At 38.2% G+C, this 10,517-nt stretch overlaps 1 protein-coding gene across 1 annotated transcript; it reads right to left on the reverse strand.

Moving 5' to 3' along the window:
- Window positions 1–1,061: 1,061 nt before the first annotated feature.
- Window positions 1,062–3,221, reverse strand: OZS1 (C4-dicarboxylate transporter/malic acid transport protein). Its single transcript, XM_079029079.1, has 3 exons — window positions 2,528–3,221; window positions 1,640–2,445; window positions 1,062–1,564 (listed from the first exon to the last, which is right to left on the reverse strand). Exons 1-3 carry the CDS (start codon window positions 3,074–3,076, stop codon window positions 1,222–1,224), a joined length of 1,698 nt encoding a protein of 565 aa, XP_078885205.1. The 5' UTR covers window positions 3,077–3,221; the 3' UTR covers window positions 1,062–1,221.
- Window positions 3,222–10,517: the final 7,296 nt, after the last annotated feature.

Here is a 10,517-nt window from a genome sequence, read left to right on the forward strand (position 1 = left end):
GCCCTTCGTCTTGTGATGGGTTGACTGTAGGAGTGGGAGATGGAATAGGAGTTGGAGTAGGAGGAACTTTGGAGGTAACCTTCACAAAAGAACAACTCATGAAATCTTCAATCGATTCTCTTTATTCTGTTCATGGAATCTCAATTGTAATCTATCAATTTTGATTTTCTATTGCAGGTTTTTTTGCGTTGAACATCGATCGTACAAGTCTCACGAATGCTCAAACGCGGATCACAACAATAGAAAAGTTTTGGTTTGCGAAATATGTTTGATGACGATCGAGATTCCATTAAACAAAAAAAGAGAAGAAAAGGAGAACATTTTGATTTTGGAAAAGAATCAGAGATCTAGAAATTGTGATGCGAACAAGAAGAAGAAACCAATGTGTATTGTTTGATTGTGATTGAAAAATTGAAGCAAAAAAGATTTAAATCATACAATATGATTCTTCGTTTAGTTGATTGTGTTTGTGTACACTTAGTCAAGGATTGTAAATGAGCATTGGAAGTCGTCGGAATCTGGTGGAGAGTGAAGAGGATGAGTCGTCGAAATCTATTGGAGAGAGAGAGAGAGAGAGATTGTGTGTGTTTTATTATTTTTTAATTATTTAAATAGATAAAGAATAAAAAAAATACATAAGGGTATTACAGTAATTTCAGTTTTTCGAGGGACCAAAATCACAATCAAACATGGTCAAAAGGACCAACAATCCAAAAAATTCGTGGTTTGGACTAAAACCCCAAAAAAATACATATCTCATAGACCATATTAGAAATCACACTATCTTTTAGTAATGGTTCGATTATAATGCTTCAATTATATTTGTTGGTTCGGTTTTGGTGTGGTTTTCTATTAATATGTTCACCCTCAATATTTTCTACGTAAGTCTCTTTTGAAATTCAAATCGTCGATCTTAACATGTTATACTAATCTTGCGCAACGCCCGAGTATATAATAAAAAGTAATTCAGCCATATAATAAAAAGTATACTAATCTTAACATGTTATACTAATCTTGCGCACCCCTGGAGATTACGCCTAGTTCTAAGTAACTCAGGCATATAATAAAAAGTATACGTTCAATTAATAAATCCAGGAAGATACATTTGCATTTGATGATAGATAGGAATTGTTTAATACATTCATATGAAAATCACAAACTATATATGGCTCATGGCTTCATTTACCTGTACGAATCTCACAACTTGATGTTCGATTGTTCTTATTCTTTCTCAAGTGTTTGCTTATCTCCTGAACCGTTCTTTCTGATCGACACCAAGGACTGCTTTGCCCAACGCTTCAAATTCATAGGTTTTTTCTCTCTGTCTCTGATATGTCTCGTCTTAGTGATTGCAATGGCGAGATCATTAGGAAACAAAGTCTGCCAAAAAAACGCGTGAAGTAAGGTAGATACAAATAGGACCAACACCATGGTTGATGAGAGAAACGACAGTGTCAATGCAATTCCTTTGCTTTCGACACTCGGATTATATTCTGCGTATTTGATTGCTGCGATTGAAATGGTAGTCATTGGGAACGTGTAAGACCACCAAGCTACTGAAAACCTGCAATATAATGAATCGAATCATCAATTTCAGAAGCAAAACCTCAATTAAGGATTTACTTTTTTACACTATTACCTGAATCCCCAAAAGAAATTGAGTCGTACAACAAGAGAGATATAAAGAAAGAGTGCAATGAAGTAGCAAGTCCTTGCAGACCCATCAAATTCACCATACAGAGCCTCCCAAGCAATACTAGCAGCAGATGGAGCTGCAATAAACATGGAGTAAACAGGATGCAACTCCTTAGGCAAAGCTACACTTGTAGGCAATCTCTGATACAATGTCACAAAAAGCACAAGATAATGAGCAAATCCAACTGCCCAAAGAAACTTCCCTGGTTCTTTCCACCCAACTTTCGCAGCCAAAACTGCTCCAACAAAGTTCCCAACAACCGACAAATGAGAAGAAGGGTTAGCCACTTTACAAAGCCTTCTCTTCCCTCCAGAAAGCCATTGCCCATAGATTTTAAGCTCGAGAAGGAAATAAGGTATCATGAACGCACACCATAACGCTGGGTGAAGTTCCTTTTGAGATATCATAGGTGGAGCCCCTATCGCCAAGAACATGCACACCACCCATGGTGCAAAAAAGAAGTTGATACGAACTGGGTGGAAGTATTCTCTTCTAATCGCTTCAAAGTAGAATATGCATTTCAGAAGGTAAGTAGTAGTGACACATACAAGGACCAATAGTGCCAATATCCAAAGAACAAGGTTAATATATGGTGGAATATGTAAGAACTTGGTGGCTGGGCTGATTGAAAGATTGTGCCATAGTATCGCTTGGCTGCTTAACCCTAGACACATACCAAAACAACCAATTGGGAATCGAAGTAGAAATGGCCATTGTTTGTCTTTTGGTAGAAGAATGTCTTCGGTATCCTGCAAATTAAGAGTGAATGGCAAATAGGTAATTAAAGGGTTTTCGTCTTGATACATTAAGACAAAAATAGTTAATATATACCTTGACTTGATCAAGTTCGGGTCCTGTAAGAGCAGCAAAGTATCGACCAGCAGGAACACTTTTATTAAAGGATTGATCAAGAAGTCCAACACCTTCATCGCCATTCTTCTGAAACTGATCAATCCCACTTTCTTTTCTCAATGGCAACATAAAAGAGTTCTGTTTTCCTAAAGTGGATTTTGTTCTGAACATATTAAAATCTCCTTTCTTGTAATTTGAGTCAACTACTCCATGACTATGAGACGAACCAAACCCTCCAAAACTTCTTCCACTTCTTGGAAGCGTTTTTTGTTCATTCTGTGCTTTGTTAAGCTTGGAGACGCCTGTTTCTAGTGACACTTGCCTGCTGAAACCCCTGTGAATATTATTACTTCTTTTGCCATCTCGAAGCCTGGTCAACTGTGGCCGGTTTGACCGTGGTTTTTCTGCCATTTTAGCACCTTGTTTCACTTCTTCTTCTTCTTCCTCTTCATCTTCTTCATGAAATACTTCATGGATATCGACAAAATGGATATTTGTTGGGTTTTGGGAATTTCGTTCCTTACCCATTTTCTAAAACACCGATTAAACTCAGTTTAGTTGCAATGCAAGCTTTTAGACTAGGCTATTTAGTTGTTTTATAGTTTATAGAATGCATAAAATTTAAAAAGCAAGTCTTATCATATATTTGTAACGTAGAAATGTGGAAGTGCAAGGATGATTTTGTTGTAGTTTCACATGCAATATATGTGTTGATCAACACTGTTTAGGGGGTCACAGGAAGCGGTTAAATTTGTGGTGAGTGTTTGTATTGAATTTAATGGAAAGGAGTCAAAGAGGGGCTTTTTGAAGGGGTATCTCGTGAGACAAGAGGACTGCTGTATTATACAATTTCTATTTTCTTCCAAGAACATATATGTAAAAACAACGTGGATTAATTTAAGCCTTTAGCATATATAGATTATAATAATATTGGAATAAAAAAGAACCAATTAACTAGTACCTCTTTTGAAGGTGAGAAGATTTATCGTCTTCATGATCCATGCCCTCCACCCCATGTGTAGTTAATGGGTGACTACGCCGGCCCTAATTATTATAATTTTTTCATTTTTTTTAAATGCAGTACAATGCCATAAGGAAAAAATATATATACATATATGCCTAAAAGTAAGCTACTATAACTTTAAAAAATTTCAATGTTTTATGTGAAGTTGCTCTAAAAAGAATTGAAAGTACATGTTGTAAAATAAAAAATTTTGAACTGACCAAATTTATAATTTATCTTTTTTCACTTTAATCTATACTCTAATTGACAAAGCATTTGACCAAATTTATAATTTATCTTTTTTCACTTTAATCTATACTCTAATTGACAAACAAATTTATAATTTATCTTTTTTCACTTTAATCTATACTCTAATTGACAAAGCATTTGACCAAATTTATAATTTATCTTTTTTCACTTTAATCTATACTCTAATTGACAAAGCATTTGCTTAGATTTCGAGTCAATTGTAGGTTCCATTCCATCATTTTATCACATATTATATGTTGGCTTATACTTATTGGTATTGTCTCTTTTATGCAGGATTAATGAGGTAAAAAAACTCAAACTTACCTTCCATTCTCAAGGAATAAATACGTTTTTTTTTGTTTTTTTTTTTTTTTTTTTTTTTTTTTTTTTTTTTTTGTATTTCTTTCCCTTTCGTTGATTTGAATGCAAAAATAATTGAGAATATTTGATACAGAATCTTGAACTCCTATTATTTTTCATATAATACATATACGTATACACATCCATGAATCTATCAGATCTTACAAGATTTTAGTAGGGTATGTTCTTTACATCACCTTGCATCAACAAGGTGAGCATGTTAACAAAATCCACTATGATGCAGCAAATATTTTGTACCTGCCCATCCAAAAAAAAAAAAAAAAAAAAAAAAAAAAAACACCTGACCCGTGCAACGCACGGGCTTCTTTCCTAGTTTCCGCTACACTAATTCTCAAAAATTATGTGACCAATTTGTGATTACCCTTTAATAACTTATCTCAAATTTATTTTGAGATATTCACTAATCTTCTATCCTAATAAATAAGTATATTTGATGAGTTTATAAAACTCCTTGATCGATTAGATCTTATAACAGGTAAATCAAGAAAGCAAAAACAGTAAGATAAAGCACAAGAATGAATCTGAATGTGTCGAATGATTCAATTAACTCAATCCTCAGCAGAGCTCGATGAAGAACTTCCGCTGTAGAGGATATTAGGGTTACAAAAGATAAGAACTGTGAACGCTATCAAAATCTCTATCAAAAGCTTACGTTTAAAGATGCATGCAAACATCTATAAATATTAAACCCTTCAAGATAACTCACGGATGGACAGGCCCATATCGGAGACTAAATTGGACTAACTATCGAGCTCAAGACGCAACACTAACTGGACCTAACAATCTCCCCCTTTGCGTCAATTGGAGCGAGACTATCACTTCTTCTTGCTGGGTTCAGCTGCAGGAACCTTCTTAGTGGTATCAAACAGATGAGGGATAAGAGTGAGGATTGTCTGTCCGAAGCGAATGTACCACTGGATCATGTCATCGAAGTACTTCTTGTCATCTGCCGAATTCTGCTTGCAACGATGAATGATTCCTAAAACATGTTCCAGGCATGCAGTGGTGTAGAGATGTTTGTCTGCCAAAGCGAACAGGCATTTTTAGCCTTTGTTTCTGGTAAACATGACAGAATTGCGTTTCGGGTCAATCTTTCCCATCTGCATCATGTTTAGGTCACTGGCAGAGCCAACAGGTGGGATAGTGGGCTTTTTCCTGAAGACACTAGCGATCTCCTGATCCATCTTGGCAACTTCCATTATGTAGCATACAAACATCCTCTTGAAGTGATCAATGATCGGACCATATGCTGCTTCATTTGTGAGGAGGATGTTGTGCAAAATTATCCAATCATGTGGATTCAAATTGGGAAGATCAGCTAGCAAAATGGCATGTTCGGTCTTAGCAGAACCCCTCAGCACCTTGAACCGAACATTCGTAAAGTTCCCTTCTCTAAACGGCTTAAGGACCCGAATGTTGATTATTTTCTGAGCGCTCCAAGTTTGATACTGTGGTTGAGCAGCCCTCAGGTAGAATTCGACGAGATCCCTGTCAACCTTTGGATGAGGATGAGGGAGATCAGCAACGTTATCAAAGGCATGGAAGATGAAGGCCTTTCAGGTGAGTGGCATATCAAACTGTGAATCAACAGAATTAATGTGATCCAGTGAAATCACCGGTTCAAGCCATAGAATGATGGGTGTTTCAATCGCTTCTTTCAGCAGCTTCTCAAGAGTCCACGGAGGAAAAAGGGTTTTCCTGCTCTCAAGAAGATCATGATCCTCTTTCATTTTTCTTTCATATACCTCAGCCTCTCTGGCAACGCGAGCGCTCATATCAGCATCCTTGTCGCGACCTTGCTTCTTTAAGAGATCTGCAATCGTCTCTTTATCGTCATCGCTCTCTTCAGCAATTTTCTTCCCCTTGTCTTTGACACCCGAACCTGAGGCTTGGCCTGTTGGAGGAGGTTCGGTTGTTTTTGTTGCTGTAGAAGTGGGAGGCGGTTGAGATACATTCTCTCCCCCTTGTTTCGGAATGGACACGAACTCAAGGAGCCCTTCAATTTTGCTCAGGAGAGAAAGGGCAGGAGCAAGCTTTTCGGCGAGATCACGCCTGATTGAGTAATTCAGTATTGGATCATGTGCTTCAAGGATGTTGGAAAGGGCGGCGTGGACATCCGAAACACATGAAGACACAATCTCTCTTTCAGATCGAAGAGATTCAATCTCCTTTTGAGAATTAGAGAGTTGAAGATTCTTGACCTTGAGAGCAGTGGTCTTTCGAGCGAGAGCGTCCATGAGGGAGTTCTCGGCAGCTAGATCTTCTTGTAGCTTAGTGAGGCGCTCCTCAATAGTCGCCTTAAACGCTGAGTTGTCAGCAGTGAGAGTTTGACGAAGAGTGGCGAAGGACTGCAGTTCTGAGGCAACTGAGTCCCTTTTCATTTTTCTTTCCCCTTGGAGCGGGCCTATCAGCATCATGGATCGACTTAATCATATCAGGAGTGAGCTCTCTAGGACCAGAGTGACGAAACTCCTTGTATGTTCTAATGATGCGGCTGTTGCTAGGAACGTCTCCAAACATCGACTCAGGGATGGAGCCAATGAACTGTAAATAACCCATTCCATTGAGGAGGCAAGCACGATTTCTTGAACTTGGTGACCGTCGTCAAAACCTCAGTGTATCCCATGTTATAGAACATGGAAAACAAGTGACCCACTGGAATGGATTCAGGGTTAACCCTAGATGAATCGGGTTCAAACCCTAAAAGCGAACATAATCGCTGCTTGGATATGGATGCCTTGTGATCAAGAATGTCGAAGAAAATTCTATCGACAGACTTATCATAATGAGCTGTGGCGAAGATTTGCGATAAACATTCCATTGGAACAGCTTCAACTTTGGTAAGAGCGGGATCAAGCGGCGAATATTTGAGGCATTCGATGATCGGGAACATGAAGGCATCGTAAACGTGTGGAGTAAGATCGATGATTAGACTCTGTTGAGGACGAATCGGCAGAATGTGGGAAGTGGCATGAACAGAAGATGAATCCGCCATTGAAGTGAAGAAGTTGGAAGAGATGATGAACAGTAGAAGGAAGAATGCTTTTCTTGATTTCTTAATTTCTTAGTTTTGGGTGCAGTAAAGAGGTAAATAATGGTCGAAGTTACCTTTTATACTGTGGTGAGAGGAGAGAGAAGAATTTGTTCCAAATCTTCGAGGGAAATACGAAGGGTTTCCTTAGGTGATTGACGCGTGACAGTTTGGAGCCCCGATGACAGGAGAGAGAAATAATTTTCCCGATTCACATGCCTTCCCATCAGGCGCCGTTTGAAAAAAACGGTTCCACTTCGTACGCCTGTCCTTCAAGCGCCATTTAAAAATCAAAGCGATTTGACTCCCAACTGAGTCAGCAGCTTATCCCCTTTTGTGTTAGCTGTCATCATAAAGCAGAATGACCACGTGTAACATAGTGAGCCACAACTCTTAAAAAAATTTCCTTGTAAGTCATGAGACTAGAATTATGGAAAATCGAAAAGATTTTCGTGCTTAGTGTGTAAAAGAAAAAGAAATAAAGCAACACATATGTGGGAAATTGTGATGTCAATAAAGACAAGAAACAATGGATCCCGGGCACGAATCTCTTCCTTCAAAGTCAAGAGAGACCTTAAAGTGTCTGTTCGGTTTCCCGTTGAATTACGATCAGACACTTATTGAGAAGTGTTGAAAGGCTTGTTTTAATCAGGCTAATTTGGGTGGCTTTCGCTTCAGTTCAGAATTCCTGATCTTGACATAAGACAGAAATCTACCGAAGTACTTGTGAGACCAATGTAGTCTGTTGAACAAGTAGGTTTGAAAAGAATTTAAGTAGGAGGGTGAAAATATTTGTAAGTGAAATCTCAAAAAAAATTTAAAACTGGATTCCATGGGAAGAAATATTATGGGATTTAACAATTTCATAGGAATCACACAAAGATAAAATTCGGAGATTTCAAGGTACAGTGTTAAGGCTGAATTCATCAATTCTTTAGTGAAAGCTAGATCAAAGTTAATTGTTCACCGTCAGTGCATAGAAGGTAGTGAATTGTGGGTTTCACTTAGCACGTAGTGGCACGAAGCTAAGATCATGAACACAGAAATTGTGTAACCATAAACCTCAGTGGTAATTTCTGAGAGTCTCAAGGGTTACGTGTATGAGATCGAAATATGATGGAGAAAAATAATTGAGATGGTGTAAAGAAACCAAAGTACCTCTACTATTTAAATAAAGACCAAGCAGAAAACTCTTATCTCATGTGAGAAGAGAGTAAGGTAGCTCATGATTAGAATAAATATAAAAGTCTGATTGGGAAGACAAGGTTTGTATATACCAAGTCAGTAAGGCTGTTATTCAGAATCAGGTGAGGCTTTGGACACATACAACAACATGCTTCTAGGGACACTTAACTAATAAGAGAATTTGCCCACAAATATCTACACATAAAAAAAATATTAACGAACACAAAAATAAAAAATGTTTTTGGAGTTTTTGATTTACAAAATTTTTTTTTTGAATCTAAATTTTGATTTAAAGAAAGAAAAATAAAAATAAAAGAAACAGACAAAAAAAAAATTGGAACCGAACCCGAGCGTTCGGTCTATTTCGGTTGCAAAAAAAATGAAGTTGAAAAAGAAAAGGACTTTGAAAATAAGAGAGATGAAATTGAGAAAAGGATATAAAAGGTTTACAACCAAAGAAACTACCTTTGAGTGATAAGCAAAGATAAGAGAATAGGACCGAACCCGAGCGTTCGGTGCATTTCGGCACACATGTGAACCGAACTCGAACGTTCGGTTCATTTCGCTTCTTACTTTTGGATTTGAGAAGTAGTTTTTGGTACAGACTCCGATTTCATCATTCCTAGCCCTTGTAGAATTTTATTGAAACTCGCTTCAGGAAGAGCTTTTGTGAAGATATCGGCCAGTTGATCAGTGGTGCGAACAAAGTGAATTTCGACGTTTCCATCTTCCACATGATCCTTAATAAAGTGATATCTCAGTGCTATATGCGTTGTCTTGGAGTGTTGCACTGGATTATGACAGATCCTAATTGCACTTTCTGAATCGCAATATAGTGGGATCTTTTTCATATTGAGTCCATAATCACGGAGCTGACTTTGGATCCAAATCACTTGAGATGTACAGGAGGCAGCTGCAATGTACTCTGCTTCGGCTGTAGACAGAGAAACACATGTCTGTTTCTTTGATTGCCAGCTAACCAACTTCCCATCTAGGAATTGGCAGCCTCCTGTGGTGCTTTTCCTGTCTAAACCACATCCTCCAAGGTCTGCATCTGAGTAGGCTTGAACAAAGAAACCTGAATTTGATGGATACCATAGACTGAGGGAGGTGGTTCGTTTCAGATACCGGAGTATGTTTTTCACTGCAAGCATATGAGGTTCACGAGGATTCGCCTGAAACCTAGCACAATAACACACGGAAAACATTATATCAGGCCTGCTAGTAGTGAGATACATCAAGGAACCAATCATCTGGCGGTATAACGTAATATCGACTGCCGGTTTTTCCAAGGATGGTGTGAGCTTGGTGCCGAACGCCATTGGAACTTTGACCTTTGAGTCTCCCCTCATGCCGAATTTAGCAAGAAGAGTTTTGGTGTATGCTTCCTAGCTGGTAAAGATGCCTTCAGGTCCCTGTCTAATATTTAAACCAAGGAAAAAGTTAATCGGACCCATTGAGCTCATTTCAAATTTAGTCTCCATCAGCTTTCTGAATTCAGCTGTTAAGCAAGGATTCGTTGAGCCAAAGATGATATCATCGACGTAGATTTGAACTATCATAAGGTGGTTACCTTCCTTCTTACGAAAGAAGGTTGGGTCAACCGAACCTTGTTTGAATTTTGACATCTTTAAGAACTTAGTTAGCGTTTCATACCATGCCCTAGGTGCTTGTTTCAGACCGTAAACTGCTTTGTCCAGAATATAACAGTGATTTGGGTACTTTTCATTCACAAAACCAGGAGGTTGCTCCACATAAACCGTTTCTTCAAGTTCTCCATTCAAAAAGGCACATTTTACGTCCATTTGGTAGACCTCGAAATTCTTGTGTGCAGCATAGGCCAGAAATATTCGAACAGATTCCAGCCTTGCTACCGGAGCGAAAGTTTCTTCGTAATCAATTCCTTCTTCCTGGCAGTATCCTTTCACCACGAGACGAGCTTTATTTCAAATTACATTACCTTCCTTGTCCATTTTGTTTCTGAATACCCATTTGAGACCAACGACTGAGGCATCTTTAGGAGTTGGAATAAGGCGCCATACTTTGTTTCTTTCAAACTCATTGAGTTCATCTTGCATGGCTTGTACCCAATCGGAATGATCAAGAGTTGTGTTAATAGT

The sequence above is a fragment of the Lactuca serriola genome, chromosome 3 (assembly GCF_051521515.1).
Source record: "Lactuca serriola cultivar US96UC23 chromosome 3, Lser_US96UC23_V15, whole genome shotgun sequence".
Taxonomy (NCBI): domain Eukaryota; kingdom Viridiplantae; phylum Streptophyta; class Magnoliopsida; order Asterales; family Asteraceae; genus Lactuca; species Lactuca serriola.